We start from the raw sequence: 20444 nt of genomic DNA, 5'->3' as shown, positions 1-20444 counted from the left end.
CATACGCTTGACAGATTTACTGCCGCCGTCTTTCCATTGGCCGCCAGCGCGACGTGTGATTTAGTGCCTTGTCCTGATTGGCCCAGGCGTGACAGGGCAATTTATGGCCGTGCTGTGATTCGATGCCAGCTGCCTTTGAAGTGAGTTACAGCTCTGTCGCTTATAGGACACAGAAACGGTGTCAGGTTTCAGTCATAAACTCTTAGCCCTGAAGGGAGGAGGTGGTGCTGCCTGCTGGATAACGCTGCTGGACTGACGTCACCATAGGGGAGGAGAGACCCAAGCACTAGCCTACTAGTAGAGAGTCGCAGAGAGAAAGACTGATAATAGGAGAGACCCACTCCTACTAGAAAGAGTCACACGGAGAAAGAGGTCAATATGAGAGGCAGCCCGAGTCACACACACACACAACTGCTCCACCATCATCATTGAATTGTGTGTGTCCTGTCTGTCTGTAGCGACTTCATCAGATATTTATTTCTCCAGCAGTAAGACCGGTATCATAAAGATCAGTAACTGCCTCCTCAACCATCCACCCATCTTACCCCGTCTATCCCCGGCCCATACATCTTGTAATCAACGAGGCAGAATTATATCACTTTATTATATATCAACACCTATAATAAGACTTAAAGTGGCAAACTAAATCACTATCGCATCGCTGATCAACAGACGCAAAATGCCAGTCATTTTGAATCCCTGTCTATCAGCGATAAATACAGTTTGCGCGCTACACATTATCTATCTACTACCTAGCTATGTTTCCATCAGCCAGACATAAGATGACGATAAATCACTAATGCAAATGTTTAATTCCGTGTTGATGAATGATATATATATTTTTTATGTCACAAGGACCGTGGCTGGTTTATTAGCTGCTGTTGATCCTTTCGGTGGGAAAGTTAGAGGTTTGTTAGGATAACGCTTTTTATTCCATCATTGAATAACTTTTGCTTTTACACAAAGCTATTCATCCATCCTTCATCATGTTTCATTTGCTTCTCTAACTTGGTCATATAAATATTCCAGCACCTTGATAGGTTAATGACATGCATTATCCAGGGTGTAGTAAATGGAAAAAAGACTCCAACTTGGCTTGTCTTCTCTCCGTCTTTGTCCTACCATTCCTCTATGCCTTTTGCAGTTCCTATGCCTTCATTCTATCCCATGGAGGTCCAAAGGAACCCATGGCCTGTATTCATAAAGCACCTCACAGTAGCAGTGCTGATCTAGGATCAGGTCCCACCCATCTCTCAGACTCTAATCTTTTTTTTGTATCTTAAATTTTTTTTTTTTTAAAAAACATACAATCTACCTGCAGTGAAACCACTCAACATTTACATTACATTCAGTTATCTAATCGTCTCCCGTCCAGAGCGACCCACAGGAGCAACCAGGGTCAAGTGCCCCGCCCAAGGGCACGTCGCCAGATCTCGCACCAAGCCAAAACGGGGTCCAGAACCAGTGGCTTCATCTAATTCATTATGATCCAAAAGACAAAACTGATCCTGGATCAGCACTCACTACTCTGAGACACTTTATAATATTAATAATAAATAAAGTTATTCTAATTTATGAATATGAGCCCAGAGTGCACTTTTGTACCGGCAGTGACCCGTGAATATCTCTAAGGGTAAATGGTAAGGCCGCCCCTGTCTATCAAACCCCAGGGATTCATGCATCATTCACCTGATATCAGATCCCTCCTCACTCCTTCACCTGACACTTACAGGTTAGGTTGGTCTGCTCAAGTGGAAAATTGCTGGAAAATAGAGAGCGAGAGAGAGCGTGAGAGAGAAAGAAGACCTGGACAACTGCAATGTAATTGCATAATTCCTTGAGAGAGAGAGACCGGGATATGAACTTGCTTAGCTCGAGGTTAGTACATGGCAGACGCAGACTCACTGTTGCTGTGCTGTGTTAAAAGAGAGAGAACCGGTTCTGCACCTAAACAGCATAGCTCCTCGCTTCTGTGTACTCATGACTGACATTTTGGCTTTTGCAAGCAAAGTATTGTATCTACATAAAATATATTGTTTCTATTTTCATTCAAAATATATAAAAGTAGACGCCTTAACTACAACAACATTCTCAGTAATGGTAACAATTTTTTATTTATTATTATTGCTAAGACTGTGATGTTTGTTTTTTTGATCGACCTTAGTTGAATGCACTGACTGTAGGTCGATATGGATAAGAGTGTCTTCTAAACGACCAAAATGTAAAAATGAACAATTGCAAAGCACACTGGGTGTTATTATTGGCCTTGTTTCGCAGGCAGAGTTCATTAGAATAATACCCAGCATACTTGCAAGTGTTCAGTTTGACATTATTTTACATTTACATTTTTGACACTCATCCCACCATAGTGCCATCAGACTTCTGATTTCAATGCAGGGTGAGCTGCTACACATTTGTTTTAAATACAGGTCTCGAAAAAGTATCTTGATACAAATGAAATTGGATTGTATTTCAGGCCGGTGAAATAAAAATGACTCAAAAGTAATTGAAATACGTATTTCAAATACATGTAACAGAAATACTGCCCATCTCTGATTATGACAAGACAGCCTAATCATATCAAAAGCGTATAATAGTTATCAAGTGAGCATTAAAAAAAAGATATGTTGCCACAATGTGTAAGGTAAAGCGCTAAACCTTTTTAATGCTCTGTTTTTGATCGCTCCCATCCGCCTCGTTGGGTTAATATGCCATGATTGTATCATATCTCCATGCGCATCGATTTCAGAAATGACTAAGTATGTCATACAGGTTGATTACAAACAGGGCTGGAATATTGCTTCAATAAATCCTCCGCATGACTTCAGCGTGTCAGAGCAGAGCAGTCAAGTGATCAGACAGTCTCTCATACCAGGGCTTGTGTCTCAAATGGCCCTCTATTCCATATATAGAGCCTGGTCAAAGGTAGTGCACTAAATAGGGAATAGGGTGTCTTTTGGGATTTGGACCCCAGAAGTCACACTGCTACAGCTGAGCCTAGAAGTTGAGCCTAGAAGAAGCCTTGTTAAAATTCTCCTCTATGGTGAGCACAGATTAAGGAGACTCGTATTTCATGTGCAGCATATCTATGACCTGTACTATATATATATATATATTTTTAAACTTTATCTAACCTACTTCTTGGTCCTGACTCCTGACATACTGTTGCTGTAACATATTTAGAGAGGCCCTTGGTGAACTCAGAGTGACTAAATATGTGAAGGGCCTCTTTAGACAAGCAAAATATGTGAAGGGATTTTTTTTATACCAGCAAAATATGTGAAATGACTTTTTAGACCAGAACAATATGTATTTAACTAGTCTTCCTGACTTGTGACATACTGCACTGTAGCTAACAGGTTTAGGGCTGTATCCTGACTTGAGAGCCGGTGATGACATTTTTGCCCACGTCTCCAAATGAATGATTTACACACAAGTCTGAGTATTGCCTGCTTATCTCAACTCTGAGTTGGGCCCTTGAGAGACTTTTTGGAGATCTCAGAGTGACTTACGTAAATAGAGACTAGTAGTGCAGACTATAGCATGCTGACTGGGTGGCAGTGACGCCCACCCATGATGTCTTGGCTCGATATTCCCTGAAGAGGGACCAGCCCCGCCTCGCCGGCCTTGACGGGTCCCAACGAGCTGCAGATTAATGGGGTGGTGGTGGCGTGGGGCCACAGTGGGTTAATGTAGCTGTCTGTCCCAGCTAAACGCCTATGACTCTCTTCAGCCTCCTCCTGTCTGCAGAGGGCTGGGGTGGCAAACCACTCACTGAGGCACCCACCCATGTTGTCTTGGTTTGGAAAGAAAGGAGGGCTGGACTGGGCGCCGGCCTGGAAGTGGTGTCAATCCTATGCAGGGAATGTGAATGACTATTGAACCAATACAACACCAGATCTCCGCTCTCTCAGCATGGGGGTGGACAGAAGGGGAAAACATGAAACTTTGTTCTAGTCTGTGAGTCTCATGGGTTAACACATGAATATGCATGATTTGGTGTGATAAACATGTAAGTAGGCCAATCGCGTGACTGTTTCATCGTTCAAATCCCTAGTCACTCATCATATGCTCTGATGGTGACAACTTCTCTTCCAGACTTGATCAGATGGGACAGGAGTGTTGAGGAATGGGAATAATATGCTTCAGCTAATTAATCTTGAGTGTTACAAAAATGTCAAAAAGCAGCTTATCTGGTGGTAAACGAACTGTAAATTGGAACTTTTTTTTCTTCAGCTTTTGCTTATCGTCCCATATAAAATAAATTCTATAGTATCACAGCCAGGGGACTTTTTAGTATGTTTAAAAAAAAATGTATCAAGTGATTGCCTGTGCAAAATAGAGCTGCTTTCTATCTGTTTTTAATAGGCAAAAGATGCATCTAAAACAGTGGAGGCTGCTGAGGGGAGGACGGCTCATAATAATGTCTGGAAAGGAGCGAATGCAATGGCATCAGACACATGGAACCCACGTGTTTGATGTATTTGATACCATTCCACTAACTCCGCTCCAGCCATTACCACGAGCCTGTTCTCCCCCCATTAAGGTGACACCAACCTCCTGTGATCGAAGTCTTGTTACATTTTGGTAATTTTGCTGACGCTCTCATCACACCATAGTGCCATCAAAAGTCTGATAGCAATGCAGGGTGAAAGGGGGCAACAAATTGTGAACTGCTGTAAAAAAAAAAATACTTTAAAAAAATGGCACACAAATGTGTCTTGTTACAAAAAACCATTGGATTCAGGCCAGCAGTGAAATACAAATGACAAAATATTCCAAACTAATTGAAATACATATTTTACAGGATTATTGCCCATCTCTGCATTTACCCATTAAACCAAATGAATACAACTATTTGGAAGCCATTTTGTCTATCACCCTTATGCAGTAAGTCATAAGATGGCTGCCATTTTAAGGGTCCATTCTTGCTTTCCTGTCCCAAGAGAGTACTTCATGCTCACTGATGTCTTGGGTCCTCTGAACAGCTCTTTTATGGGTCTCTGTGTTATACTCTGTATAAGGATTCAGACTCTCATATATAATTAATTTCAGAATAATTGCATTCAGTATTTCAGAATATAATATTATTTTGGTGTTCATGAAAAAAAAAGATTGTTTTCACAATTTCTTTATGCAGCGCTGTTGGGATTTCAGAATTTATGGAACATGCCTCCTGGTAATGGAAGTGTTTCTGTATCTGTTTACTAATAGGCTGTCATTTGAGAAGTTTTGGAAGGTTGTGGTTTACCTTTAGAAGCACATCATGATATAAACCATGCTTTACGACTTGCTCCTCATTTATAAACCAATTGATCTAACACACTTTTAAGTGCCTAAGCCTGAACTCTAGGTTTCAAGGGACAAGGCCATTTCTGTATTAATATTTTGTAACTGGGTGGCTACACCGCCGGTATGTACTAGGTAGTAGTACCTGTGTGTGTAGAGGTGGTGTACAACGGGCGGTGGGGTTTGGAGTAACAAGCACGTGAATATTTAATGAAGTGTGCACACACGTTTAAAAGGTACACCTCGCTCTGTCTGTATGCTGGCTTAAATACCAGAGCTAATTAACACAGAGGTGGGCTGTCATGATGAATAGCAGGGAGGGCGCGCGCACACACACACACTTCCACGGCATCCACACAGAGTGGCTGTACCATTTATTAATCAAACATGAAATGAGGAGAGAGGAGGAAAGGCTCTTGGGTCGTGCACCTTGGGGAGAGGGAGATATTGTTGGGACAGAGGGTTTCAATCATATTGTGTGTGTGTGTGTGAGAGAGAGAGAGAGGTATTTGACCATAGACAGGAACCAAACAGGGGTAAGTAAAGAGACCGAACCCTGGAAAAATACAAAATAACCACAGATATTTTTGTAACCTGAAAACCTCTTAAAATAATAGAGATATTGACAGATTTACATTTGGTTATAATTGTTCATTTGTCTTCGGACTATCCTTAGTGTGTAGGGCCCTAACAGAGTAGCAGTAGAAGAGGGGCCTCTGACAGGTCAGCCACGCCTCACTCGTCTTGCTGACTGGGTGATAACGGATAACAAAGCAGGCCTCAGTCTCTGCGTCCCAAACGGCGCCCTATTTCCAACATAGTGCACTACTTTTGACCAGACCCCATAGTGCTGTCTGTAGAATGATTTCAACACTTTCTGAGATTATGGAGTGGTATCACCCCCTCTCTCACCTCACTTAAGGCAGTACAGTGTTAAGTGCTCTGGCCTGTGGGGACTGTAAATCAGGGGTGGAGAGGGAGCCGATGTCTCCCCAGGGGCAGAGCACACGCTCCCTGGCCTGCAGTCTCCAGTGTAGGCTGATCTAATCCAGCTCATCTTCCTGGAGGTTTAATTACAACGCCTGGTCAATTAGAGGGAGGATAGCTCCAATACAAAGGGGAGAGAGGTTTGGAGAGGAAGGGATGGCCCAAAACAAGAGAGGGGGAAAGGGATAGAAGGGACAGCCCCACTATGTAGCCTAGTGGTTAGAGCATTGGGTCAGTAACCGGAAGGTTGCAGGATCGAATCCCCGAGCAGACAAGGTAAAAAACATCTGTCGTTCTGCCCGAGCAAGGCAGTTAACCCACTGTTTCCCGGGCACAGAAGACGTGGAAGTCGATTATGGCAGCCCCCTGCACCTCCCTCATTCAGAGGGGTTGGGTTAAATGCAGAAGATGCATTCAGTTGTACAACTGACTAGGTATTCCCCCTTTCTCAACTAGATCAGGTTTGCCTAAAGGATCAAAACCTGACTGCTGTTGGGTTGCAATCAGACATAATGGCTGTGGATAGAGCCTCCTCTAGTGGCGTCTCACGGTCACAGCTATGCAATATCGTTGTCCAGATATGATTTGGAGTCCAATTCAGGTGAACCAGTATGGCAAGATGGGTGAAACTACAATTCTCTAAATCATTTGAGAAAGCATTGACAGTACCAAATGTTTAAAAAGAGAAACACGTTTATTAAAGCTTGAGGCCCTAGTTTTTCCATTCACTACAATGTTACAGAGTCAACTTTATTTTATCACAACTTTACTAGGATTGTGATAATGACGAAGTTATTTTACTTTTAAAAAACTAATTTTATTTTTAAACAATTTGTACTAAAAACATTTATACAATATCCCTTCATTTTGACAATCACAGATGCATGCACAACTACTAGTAATAAAAAGTTAATTATGACTGCTACAGTAGACAGGCACTAGTGGCAGTTCTGCCTCTACTCCTAATTGAATTTTAAAATATATATTAACTTAAATTCAGCAGTAGAAAACTAACTGGCTTTAGTCTTTGTAAAGGGCCACTAACTCCTTTGACACGACTTACAATCTGACCGTGATGCAATAGTAACTACTTGTCCTCTCTAGAAAAGATTCTCGGTCTATACAGATAACAGTTGTATTTACTATATTTTGGGCTTCCTCAATCCAGTGTTTACAGATATAGAATGTCAATGATAGCTTGGTCCCAGATCTGTTTGTGCTGTATTGCCAACTCCTATGGTCATTGGTATGGCAATGACCACAGGAGTTGGCAAGCCAGTACAAACTGATGTGGGACCTGGCTCCCATAATGGAACCGGAGATGCTCCAATAAAAATGTGAGAGAAAAAACCTCCCCAGTGGAACTTCTGTTACCATGGATATCCACTGAGTGGAAATATACTGAACTCTAAACCGACCCCTAGCACCTACTGTTTAGCCATTTCCTGTAGATCTGAGAGGATTAGACAAGATGGTATTACCATAATACCATATTAGAATTTCTCTCAGATCTACAGGAGTTGTAGGGAGATTGTAGGGGTCGATTTGGATTTCAGAAATGGTCATCTTCACTTTAGATGCTAGAGGTGAATAAAGTGAGCTCAAATTATTGGGAGTGACATTTGTTGTTTTCGCTCTTTACTCCAGCACATTGGATTTGAAATTATACAATGACTATAAGGTTAAAGTGCAGACTAGGCTATCAGCTTTATTTGAGGGTTTTTTCATCAATATCGGGTGAACCATTTTGAAATTACAACACTTTTTGTAAATAGTCTCCCCATTTTAGGGGGCCAAAAGTATTGGGACAAATTCCCTTGTGTATTAAAAGTAGTAAAAAGTTTAGTGTTTGGTCCCATATTCCTAACACGCAATGACTACGTTAAACTTGTCACTCTACAAACTTGTGTTTCAGATTATTTTGTGCAAAATAGAAATTAATGGTAAATAATGTAGTGTCATTTTAGATTGTGCCTCGAACTTTCTCACTCATCATTATTCACGATTCATTCAGGATTATCTGTAATCATGGTAGCATCCACATCAATGTAGGTGTTTCGAAACATTATTTTCTTATTTACAATAACTGACTCCAAAATGACAGTTATTTACCACTCATTTCTATTACAAAATAATCTGAAACAATCAAAACAAACAGCAAATGCATCCAAGAAATGTGTAGTCACAAGCTTGATGCAGTCATTACATGCTATGAATATTGGACCAAATACTTAACTTTAATACACATACTGTATAAGTGAATTTGTCCCAATACTTTGGAACCCCTAAAACAGGGAGACTATGACCAGAAAATGCTGTAATTATTTAACGGCTCACCTGATTTGGATGAAACTAAAGCTGACAGTCTGCACTTTCACCTCGTATCATTCCAATCCAACTTGCTGGAGTACAGAGCGAAAACAACAAAAACTGTCACAACACTGAGCTCACTGTAGAAACATCAACATGGTATGATATTATAGAGGAAGCATTTGTTCACAAACTGGGTCAGAGCAGGTCAACCGTCCTGCTTCATGAGATTACCTCTTCTATAAAATAACACCAGAAATATAACAAGATGGATCGACATACTCAGGACATTTGATAACAACGAAAGACAAAAAATTACCTATTGATACTCTTCATGGAGTCTGAATGAATATAGAATAGGCTTACATGCACAGATGTCCTTTGAGATAAGACACCTGATTATTCACAACAACAAAAAAAACACGAGATCACTTAGAATACTAGAATGGACATGAGTAATTTCATTTCCATGGTCACTATCCCCAAAACGGTAGCTATGCGAGGTTCTAGAGTTAAACATCTGACCAGTGTAGCAAATTAGAAAGTTAGATATCTTTAGACAGAATTGAGTCAAACATAACAAGAACTGGATGTATGTAAATGACACTAACACTGGAGAACAAGAAATGTGTCAACTACCCAATGATCTCAATATCAAGGTAGGGTCAGCTAGTTACACAGGTCTATTAGGCTACGGCCATTCACTAACAAGTCAAACCAGGAACTGTTAAGCTAGTAGTAGTAACAGAACCAACTTGAATGAATCTGAGTGGTTCAAGGCCACAAGGATTTGTGTGTTCAACATTTTCCTTCAAATACTTAATAATATCCATAGTATGATGTGCTTGGCCACTGAGGATGCTAGCGGATCAGGAAGAGTGTCCTAGGTTACTGATCAGTATTGTCCAATGGTAAGCGTACACATACAATCAAATGGTAAAATAAAATAAAAGAAGAAGCAAAGGCAGTTGTTCATATTGGTATGACCAGACCAACCTCACATTAAAGGGCTTTCCAGGCAGGAAGTGGCGGTGGAGTTTCCCATTCAATGGAGCTAGGTGGGGGGGTGGGGGCGGGGCAAATTCTATCCAGGCGGAGTGGTCAGCAGTGCACGTGAAAGCTGCCTAGCGGAGATAATAGGAATCTGCTCGATTTCGCCGAACTCCACTCTGAATTTTCTCTTACTGTCTGGAAAGAGCTTAAGTCTCCAGTCAAAAAAAAAAACACTTTTGAGGCTAAAACATGTCAGTTAATGAATTCATTATTGCCGTAGCAATATGACAGCTTGCCCAAACTCCTCCCACCCCACCCGAGGGTCTCGTCTTCCCCTTCTGTTAAGTACCATGTACGTAACAATACAACATTTATTTAAAAAGTTATTACAAAAGTAGAAAATAATCCACTATCCCATCAACAGGATATGAGCTAGTTGGTGAGAACAACTTAAGGTTTGGTGTCTTTGTCTTAGCCAGGTTTATCTGGGCTGAGGGAGGATGCAGCACTGCTGTCTGTGAGAGGGTCAGCGTTTAAAGGTCAGACAGCCAGACGGCTGCTCTGCTGCTGTAGGGGGCTCCAGGCAGCGGTGTGCCCAGGTGCATCCTGGGAGTAGGCTCCTCCTCTGCCCTCGCAGGAGAATGACTGGTTCTCCTCCTTGGGAATGCTCCTTCCCGCCCCACACAGACGGCGATGACGTAGCAGACGGTCCGTCCGTGAGAAACTCTGGAACCGGGGCAGAGGGAAAGCATACAAGTAACCACAAATGATGAGAGTCAGTGTAATGTACGTATTGACCCCAAACCCTGGACCATGTTCAGTAGGCAAATGTTGCAGATAGAAATGTCATGAATAGAGCCGACATGATTCCATATTCTTCATAACATATTTCTATCTGAACGTTCCACAAAGTTGTGCCTTGCTGAGAGTGCCCCAGGTGTGTGCATGTATAAATCCCATAAGATTTGTTCGATACGAACAAAAATGGTATTTCTCTCAAATGACGTGCACAAATTTGATTATATCCCTGTTAGTGAGCATTTCTCTGTTGCCAAGATAAACCATTCACCTGACAATGCATATCAAGAAGCTGATGAAACAGCACGATCATTACACAGGTGCACTTTGTGCTGGGAACAAAAGGTCACTAAAATGTACACAACATAATGCCACAGATGTCTCAAGTTGAGGGAGCGTGCAATTGGCATGCTGGCTGCAGGAATGTCCACCAGAGCTGACAAAGTTAATTTCTCTACCATAAGCTGCCTCCAGTGTCATTTTAGAGAATTTGGCAGTATGTCCAAACAGCCTCACAACGCAGACCTGACTCAATGGCCACCTGCACGTTGGAGAAGTGTGCTCTTCACGGATTAGTCCCAGTTTCAACTGTACCGGGCAGATGGCAGACAACGTGTATGGCTTCTTGTGGGCGAGTGGTTTGCTGATTACATTTTTAACATTTCAAATTTGATGTCAACGTTGTGAACAGAGTACCCCACGGTGGCGATGGGGTTATGGTATGGGCAGGCATAAGCTACAGACAATGAACACAATTGCATTTTATCGATGGCAATTTGAATGCACTGAGATACCTTGACGGGATCCTGAGGCCCATAGTCCTGCCATTCATCCACCTGATCAACTCTATGTGAAGGAGATGTGTCGTGCTGCATGAGGCAAATGGAGGTCACACCAGATACGGACTGGTTCTGGTCCACGGCCCTACCTTTTTTTTTTTAAAGGTATCTGTGACCAACCAATACATCTCTGTATTCCCAGTCATGTGAAATCAATAGATTAGGGCCTAATTCAATTATTTAAAATTGACTGATGTTTTTATATGAAATCAGTCAAATCTTTGAAATGGTTGCATGTTGCATTTATATTTTTGTTCAGTGTAGATCTCGCTTACCTGATTGCAGCGATCACACTGGTAGGGCTTCTCTCCACTGTGAACTCTCTTGTGTCTGTCCAGGTGGTATCGCTGAATAAACCGCATGTCACACACGTCACACGCAAACGGCTTCTCCCCTAAACAACACAAAAACACTGTTCAAAACTTAATGCTATAGATTGCATTTGATGGATTTGTACCTTTTGGGGGTGGGGGGGGCTTACACACCCCCCCCCCCATTTCTTTTATCATAGCTTTTAATTTTTTGTTACATTCTACACACAGCACCTTTTTTTACACAGTAGTTACATAGCAAAATATATATAGTTATTTGATATACATTATTACATCTGGATAAATAGTACTTAAACACATCCAGTATACACTCAGTGGCTAGTTTATTAGTTACACCCTGTTCACAAAAATGGTTCACTCCTACAGACAGTGAGTCACGTGGTCGTGGCTTTCTATATAAAGCCATCAGACAGACATCGAGGCATTCATCTACTGTTCGATTGAACGTAAGAATGGGCAAAACGAGTGACCCAAGCGACTTTGAGCGTGATATGATCGTCTGTGCCAGGCGCGACGGTTCCAGTATCTCAGAGACGGCCAGCCTCCTGAGGTTCACACACGACAGTGTCTAGGGTTTGCCAAAAAATGGTGCGACAAAACATCCAGTCAGCAGCAGTCCTGTGGGCAGAAACAGCTTGTTGATGAGAGGTCGAAGGGGAATGGCAAGAATCGTACAAGCTAACATGCGGGCCACAGACAAATAACAGAGCAGTACAACAGTGGGGTGCAGAACAGCATCTCGGAACTCATCAGTCCTTGTTACGGATGAGCGAATGCAGCAGACTACCACACCGGGTTCCACTCCTATCAGCTAAAAACAAAAAGCAGCTCTAGTGAGCATGCAATCACCAACACTGGACAGTTGAAGAGTGGAAAAACATTGCCTCGCCTGACAAATACCAGTTTCTGTTGCTTCATGCTGATGGCAGCATGAGACCATGGCAAATCCATGCTGGTGTCTACTAGAGGTCGACCGATTAATCGGAATGGCCGATTATTTAGGGCCGATTTCAAGTTTTCATAGCAAGCGCAGATTTTGCCGATGTTTTATTTTTACACCTATATTTAATCTTTATTTAACTAGGCAAGTCAGTTAAGAACACATTCTTATTTTCAATGACTGCCTAGGAACGAGGCAGAACGACAGATCTTTACCTTGTCATCTCGGGGAATCCAATCTTGCAACCTTACAGTTAACTAGTCCAACGTTCTAACCACCTGCCTCACAAGGAGCCTGCCTGTTACGCGAATGCAGTAAGCCAAGGTAAGTTGCTAGTTAGCATTAAACTTATCTTATAAAAACAATCAATCAACGACTGTCGTTGCTCCAATGTGTACTTAACCATAAACATTAATGCCTTTCTTAAAATCAATACACAAGTATATATTTTTAAACCTGCATATTTAGCTAAAAGAAATCCAGGTTAGCAGGCAATATTAACCAGGTGAAATTGTGTCACTTCTCTTGCGTTCATTGCACGCAGAGTCAGGGTATATGCAACAGTTTGGGCCGTCTGGCTCTTTGCGAACTAATTTGCCAGAATTTTATGTAATTATGACATAACATTGAAGGTTGTGCAATGTAACAGGAATATTTAGACTCATGGATGACACCCGTTAGATAAAATACGGAACGGAATAAACGTTTTGTTTGAGGTGATAGTTTCCGGATTTGACCTAAGGCTCGTATTTCTGTGTGTTTATTATAGTTAAGTCTATGATTTGATATATGATAGAGCAGTCTGACTGAGGGGTGGTAGGCAGCAGCAGCCTCGTAATAGTCAAAGGTATATGGTTTAGAGAGAAATAGTCGATGCGTTAAAATTCCTGTAATAACTTGCGGCTGAACTTGAAAGGGGTTCCTTCGTTATTTTACCATCCATGTCCTCCGTAGAGAATGTCTTGATCTACTTCAAATAAGGTCTGTGTTTCGTGCAGGCTTAAACCGCCTCACCGTTTTGAAACCCGTGTAAATCTCACTAGGCTAAGGTAACGTTTGTCAAAATATCTTCATAAATCCACTCTACAAAAAAATGTATCTTTGCATATATTTAGCCAATATTGATCAGAGTTACCTTGTCCTATGGATATCTACAGTTATAAAATTGTCAAGGTGGTGTGAGCCGACACGACACACAGACCTTATTTGAAGTGAATCTAAAAAATATCCTATGGAATAAATGAATGAATGAATTTTGAATGAATTTTGCTAGAAGGTGTCATGGGAATTATGACTCGCACTTTGGTAGTCAATTCTTACCATGTCCATTATTAAAATAGGATTTCCTGCATATAGAAATTACAGTTTTTGTTTTCAACATTCATCACAGGTAACTTGAACTCTATTTTTATTCAAACAGTTGAGAGTATTTGTCTCCTAAGAAGACTCTTCAGTATCATTGTCACTTCAGAGCTGTGTGTGTTTTTTACAGATGGCAGAGAAAAGCAGAGCACCAGTGTGGGACTATTACATGGAATTGGCACCAGGGAAAGCAAGGTGTCTTATTTGTGATAAAGATGTAAGCATGGGGTCAGCAACGGCTAAATCAAAAAATACCACCAACCTGTGGAATCACCTTAAGGACACCCATCCAAAAGCCCATATGTATTATATTAGGTTAAAATAAAAGTGTTCATTGTTCATTCAGTATTGTTGCAATTGTCATTATTACAAAAATGTGTGTATATATATATATATATATATATATAAATTAATCGGTATCTGGGTTTTTGTGTCCTCCAATAATCGGTAACGGCGTTGAAAAATCATCATCGGTCGACCTCTAGTGTCTACGGTACAGGCTGGTGGTGTAATTGTGTGGGGACTGTTTTCCTGGCACACGTTCGGTCCCTTGATACCAATTAAGCAAAGTTTCCATGCCCCAAAGAATTCAGGCTTTCCTGGAGGCAAAGGGTGGTCCGACCCGGTACTAGATGGGTGTACCTAATAAACTGGTCACTGAGTGTATATAGTTTTTTCAGTCATAACTATTATAGATCGTGGGCTTTTAAAAACCACCCCTTAGCGGTTCTCAGCCCACCCATCTCCCTAAAGCACCCTCTTGTGATTTCCATGTGCCATATATTTGTTTCAACTGCACTGTGATGATTCACATCAATTCTGAACCTTTCTAATCACATAGTATCCACAGATTGCAAAATTAAAGATAAATAGTTTTACTGTTTCCACTAGCACTTAAAATTAGGGCCAAATTCGAGCTGGGTCGAGGGAACCCCGGGCCAGAGCAGCTCAGTTTCACGACTGGTCGGGCTGGTGACGCCGTTACTATGCAACCACTAAGCGGATCCCTGCGGGATGCTGACAACGTTTAGCTAACTCGTCTGGGCTTGTTGCTGTTAGCTAGTACATGGACAAGCAGTACTGTAGTTGTCAGAAATGACAGGAATTACCACCATAGCTGGATCCTTCATTTTTTTTTTTTAAAGGAAAAATAAAACATGTGCTTTTAATTGTGAGTCGTGCATGTTTCTCTACTTTTCTATGACTAGTGTTATAATTTAACACATTTTATGAGTATTCCTGAGCAAGGAAGGGGAAACAAACCTGTATGAGTGAGAATGTGCCGCTTCAGGTGGTAGCTACTTCGGAATGCTCCATAGCAGTGCTCACAGATAAAGTTCTTCTGTACTTGTGAATTGTGATCATCACCGTTAATATCCATCTCCACCTGCTGAGAAACACAATGAGTTTTCAAAATATTACAACTTGTCATATTATATACACACACAATTAGTGTAACGCTACAGCACACGCACACACTTCTGTCCTGCAATTGTATCCATCGTTGTAAATTCCATTTCCCCCACTCTCACATAAACACAACTTACCTCCACTTTCTCTCTCAGCTTGTTGGGTGTGGCTGATTTTCTGTGCTTCTTTTTTGTCGGTTGTGTATTCTGGCTGGCCTGCATATCTTTCTCATCCAGCAGCCTGGGTGCGTGACACGAGTGTCCATCCTTTCTAATAAACTATCGAGAGGAGAGACGGTTGATAATTCATATGTTTCTAACGTACCAGCCAAAATAAAGCTACTGCTTAGACGTGTGTTCTTTTTTTGTTGTTGTTGATAGATTTACTATAATTACATTAATATAATTTCAGATGAATTGCCAGATTAACCCCGCAATGTAAAGAGTCAAATAGCTTTCAAATATGCACATCCTTATATTCACTGCATTCCATTTTCTCTGTTATTTTTTTTCCATTCAGTTTTTTATTTTTTTATCTTTATCAAAATGACAATTATTTATAGAGAATCAACTAAACTGAATGTTCTGAGTCCATGGCAATGCATAGATCACAACGGAAGACAATTCTTTAGGTCTGGGAAAAAAAAAAAATAACATTTAGATTTTTTGGTGTAATTCCCCCTTTACTTCAAGTGCGTACTTAGTGAGAGGGGAATGCGTTTTGGTAGCAATGTGTCTGTACTGCACATGCGAGTTTGCAAAACAAATGCCCACCAATTGATACAAATAATCAGTATAATATTGTCAGGTAGGCCTACTTCGCAGTTAACATTTAATTGAGAAAACATTTCTATCTACCCACAAGACGGTTATCATAAGCATTGCTAACTGGCTATACAACGCGCGCATACACAGACATGCAATGTTGCTGGAAATTAATCGCCAGATATTGTGTTATATTTGGATTTTTAAGCCAATTGTGGCTAACCAAGGGTGGGATGATGAAAATGTGGCTGTGATTGGATAGTATCTGGGAGCTTGCAGTGTCTGATACAGTATTTGTGAGATTTGTTTATGACAGTTTGTGGTTGAACACATGAAAAATGTACTTTCAGCATGTGTCTATTTCTCACCAGGGGTGGGCAGCTCACTCCCAAGGGCAGGACCATGTGGCTGTGGTGGGACTGGTGATTGTTGTGGTGTGATTGGTGAGACTGCTGCTGGTGGCTCTCAGGGTTGTTGATGTCCCTCTGGCCCTGGTCGTGCTGTGACATCTTCTTTTGTCCCCCAGACATGTTGTTGGCCTGCATCAGGGCCATGCTGGACAGCACCGCCTCACAGCCCAGCAACCCAGCCTGGAGGAACAACACAAACAGCAGTTCAGTTTGACAGTAGTATGGTGGCCTAGGATTGTCATCAAATCAGACTGCAGGAACTACACAGGGCAAGCCGCAGCTCAGAGTCAGCATCAGGGTCAATATCAGGGCCACAGTCTCACGCATAAAGGCTGACACGCAGGGATTGCAGATGGTCATCCACTGACTGTTTTCAGACTATTTTTGGCCTGGTCTGTCAGGCCTCTAATGGAAAGACTCAGAGGAAAAGTGAGGATGAGAGAAAGGCTTCAAGCCATGAATGTAATGGAATTGTGGCACAAAGACGAAAAACAAGAGACAAAATAAATAAAAACAAAAATGGAAGGAAGAAAGGAGAATTCAACTGACCCATTTCATGTGGTCTCGAACTGAGTTGTTGGGATGGTGTGTCATCGCCGGTGCGTGGATTGAATGCGTGTGTGTTTGGGTGTACAGGGGCGCATCAAGGGGGTTCACTCAGGATGAGGGGTGTGAGAAGACTACACCCACCCAAATCATCAGGTGGCAAAGCCTGGAAATAGAGGGTTATTGTGAGGCCAAATGATTTGACCATGACTACTGGTATTCAAATTCAGGCCTAATATACCTAATAGAGTGTCATTTGTTTAATTATTAGGGGTGCTCAGTAATTTCTCATCCATATATTTATATGTACATATTCTTATTCCATCCCTTTACTTAGATTTGTGTGTATTAGGTAGTTGTGGAATTGTTAGGTTAGATATTGCTGCAGTCAGAACTAGAAGCACATGCATTTCGCAACACTCGCATTAACATCTGCTAACCATGTGTGTGACCAATAAAATGTGATTTTATACATTTGGCATAGTCAACAAAGAAAGTCGATATCAGGCTTGGAGACAGCAGCCCCAATGGTTTAGTGTATGCCTCTTCTTCCCATGGAAAACAAACGATTATTGTCAAATATTGTTGCAATGATGACAGAAATAAAGCTGGAGGAGGACGATAAAACACATTATGTTCATGAATATGATCTGGAAAAGGGGATATGATTCATGCATGTGCAAGTTACTCAAGATACCGTTCAATATTGACACAAGTATAGGCTAATGATATGCAATCACATGTTAAGAGTCAAGTACAAAAACAAACAGGAAAGCATAGTTTACCCTATACACACAGTTGATCGATCATCGTGTGTTCCCTCTACTCTACAAACATGTACTCTAGTCTCCATGCAAAGTGCCCGCTAAAGTTGCCTAGAAGTAAGGGGCTAAAGCTGCCTGGAAGTTGAAGGGCTATCTACCTAGCTTGTTAGAGCTCACGTCAAATGCAGTATTATTCAGTGCCCTTAGACTGCACTGCTCTAGTTAACTACAATAATGTCTGAATACTGAGCGAGCTCAACGTTACAGAAGGAGCTAGCTACCTAATTAGCAAGCTAAGTTAGCTGGCTAACGTTAGCTATTTAACCGTAGCTAGACATCTTCACTGAGTTTTCGAGGCCAAACACCAACACATAGCTATGGGGTAACGTTAGCTAAGACCATGAGTGAAAATATTGTTTGGTTAAATATTTTAAGAATTAGCGATCAATGCGGTAACTTATGGGGTAAAGCAAGGGTCTACTTAGGTGAAGCTAGCGCAAGATGACTCACTGGTTGGGTACCCCCCTCAGACAACACAACAACAGCCATGCAGGGCGTGCGGGTTGAGCGCCGACTACAAACTGTCATAACTCTCATTGCCTTACAATTCTGGGAAATAACTTATCCATTGCAACTCTATGGTGGCTTTGTTGGGAATTACATTTTATAATGGGTTTACCTTAGGTTTGTTTGAGTTTTGCAGATTAATATTTCTTGTCGGAGTTCCAATTTTCTCAGTTTACAAACACAGGAAACTACACCGGAAGTGTTCCCCGGGGAGACCGTCCACATAATGAGTTTAATGCCGCATGATATCGGCCATGTTGGTAAGGGAAATATAGGGGGCTTGCTGTTGCGGCGGATTGTTGGAAGACCAGAGTCAGTCTGGTGGAAGTCCTCCAATCACCCACATGGCTGGCTGCGTTTAGCTACCAGCGGACACTTCATAGGGATTACATATGAGCTATCTAGCTAGTTACAGAAACTTAATGTTCATAACATATGTTATGGTATATACTACAGGTATATTGCTGGAATGTAGAGACAAATTAAAAGTTATCTTCACTGTCCAACTAAATACGTATTTAGTGAAGCGAAAACGTTTAATTTGTCTCTAAACTCCAGCATTTTGGATTTGAGATCAAATGTTTTACAGAACGTCACCTTTTATTTGAGGGTATTTTCTTACGTATCTGTTTACCATTTAGAAATTAAAGCACTTTATGTATCTGGTCCCCCCCCAAGTTCACTTGTAGTATATTGCATTTAGTCTAAAGTTACTATTTGGTCCCATGTTCCTACCGCACAATGACTACATCAAGCTTGTGACTCTACAAACTTGTTGGATGCATTTGCAGTTTGTTTTGCTTGTGTTTCGGATTATGTTGTGTGAGAAAGTTACAGAGGCACAAAGATCATATCCCCAAAACATGCTAACAGGGGAGGTTCTATTCTTCTTCTTGTTTACAATAAAAGTGACTCCAAAATGACTCAATACATTATTTACCATTCATTTCTATTGGGCACAAAATTGTCCAAAACAAACTGCAAATGCATCCAACAAGTTTGTAGAGTCACAAACTCATCACTAAGCTAAGGTCCCTGGGACTGAAGACCACCTTCTGCAATCGGATCTTGGATTTCCTGACGGGCCGCCCCCATGTGGTGAGGAAAGGCAATAACACTTCTGTCACGCTGACACTCAACACGGGAGCCCCTCAGGGGTTCGTGCTTAGGTCCCTCCTGTACTCCCTGTTCACCCACGACTGCATATTTTCTACTCACTATATATATAGTCATGTTATTTTCTACTCGCCATATATAGTCATGTTAAGGAAGCATTTCACTGTTAGTCTACGAAGCATGTGACGAATCAAATGAAATTGTATTTGACAAGCTTGATGTAGTCATTGCGTGGTAGGAATATGTAACCAAATACTAAAAATGTTTTAATGAATTTAAAACACTATAAGTGAATTTGTCCAAATACTTATGACATCTTCAAATGGGGGGACCAGATGCAAAAAGTGCTTTCATTTCTAAACGGTAAAACAGACATGAATGAAAATGCCCTCAAATCTAAAATGCTGCAGTATAGTTTTAGCTTCACTGTCCAAATAAATACATAGGGAAGTGTACATGGTATGTATGGTGTATATGCATATATTGCTCTCTCTCCTACTGGCTAGTGTAGAGAGCCTCCGTAAGGAATCGTTCTGTTAAGGCATGGTAATCCACCCCTGCAAAGAGCTGATTGAAGAAACGCGGATGATCTGGAGAGAGATGCTCTTTACCTTATTTAGTGCGTGCATTCAGGACAGTTCTAAGTGATTGCCTACCAAAAATCAACTGTAACCAGAATCACATTCATCTCCTTCTGTCTATGTTTCCCTGTGGGGTTGGGGTAGCTCTGGTCTAGGGCGTTAGTGCGGCTTGCTTATTAGTGAAGGAAAGCTCAGCGATAGCAAACCGCCCTAACACCCTGGACCAGAGCTTGGGCTGGGGGGGGGGGGGGGGACTTACTGGTCTTGACGCTGTACTTGGCTACGTCCCGTACTCTCTGCAGCAGCTGGTGCTGGGACTCCCCGTTCTCTCTCAGAGCTCCAGATCCAGAAGAGCAGCCAACTCCTCCGGTTCCCGCCACTCACACACCTGTAGCCCGGGTATAACAAGCACAAGAAACCCCTGAAAATACAGCAC

General features: G+C 41.6%; 1 protein-coding gene across 2 annotated transcripts; it reads right to left on the bottom strand.

The window, feature by feature from the left end:
• Positions 1–6951: 6951 nt before the first annotated feature.
• znf740b (zinc finger protein 740b) lies at positions 6952–18526 on the bottom strand. Of its 2 annotated transcripts, XM_029622586.2 has the most exons (7): positions 18424–18526; positions 16984–17146; positions 16393–16614; positions 15398–15538; positions 15114–15240; positions 11492–11610; positions 6952–10305 (listed from the first exon to the last, which is right to left on the bottom strand). In XM_029622586.2, the coding sequence occupies exons 2-7, from the start codon at positions 17026–17028 to the stop codon at positions 10120–10122; spliced, it is 840 nt and encodes a 279-aa protein (XP_029478446.2). In that variant the 5' UTR covers positions 17029–17146; positions 18424–18526; the 3' UTR covers positions 6952–10119. The 2 variants fall into 2 exon arrangements, with proteins under 2 accessions (XP_029478446.2, XP_029478448.2); XM_029622588.2 differs by lacking the exon at positions 16984–17146.
• Between the last annotated feature and the right edge of the window lie 1918 nt (positions 18527–20444).

This window comes from Oncorhynchus nerka, linkage group LG20 (genome assembly GCF_034236695.1).
Source record: "Oncorhynchus nerka isolate Pitt River linkage group LG20, Oner_Uvic_2.0, whole genome shotgun sequence".
Lineage (NCBI taxonomy): Eukaryota > Metazoa > Chordata > Actinopteri > Salmoniformes > Salmonidae > Oncorhynchus > Oncorhynchus nerka.
The sequence above is the reverse complement of the archived record's forward strand: the minus strand, read 5'-3'. Positions and strand labels throughout refer to the sequence as shown.

Bases quoted from the DNA above. Each gene is read 5' to 3' on its own strand.
- znf740b (XM_029622586.2), bottom strand. From the start codon at position 17,028: ATGACACACCATCCCAACAACTCAGTTCGAGACCACATGAAATGG. The intron at 16,615-16,983 runs GTCAGTTGAATT...TTGTTCCTCCAG, and splicing joins TTCGAGACCACATGAAATGG to GCTGGGTTGCTGGGCTGTGA. The intron at 15,539-16,392 runs GTGAGAAATAGA...TCCTCTCGATAG, and splicing joins GAGTGAGCTGCCCACCCCTG to TTTATTAGAAAGGATGGACA.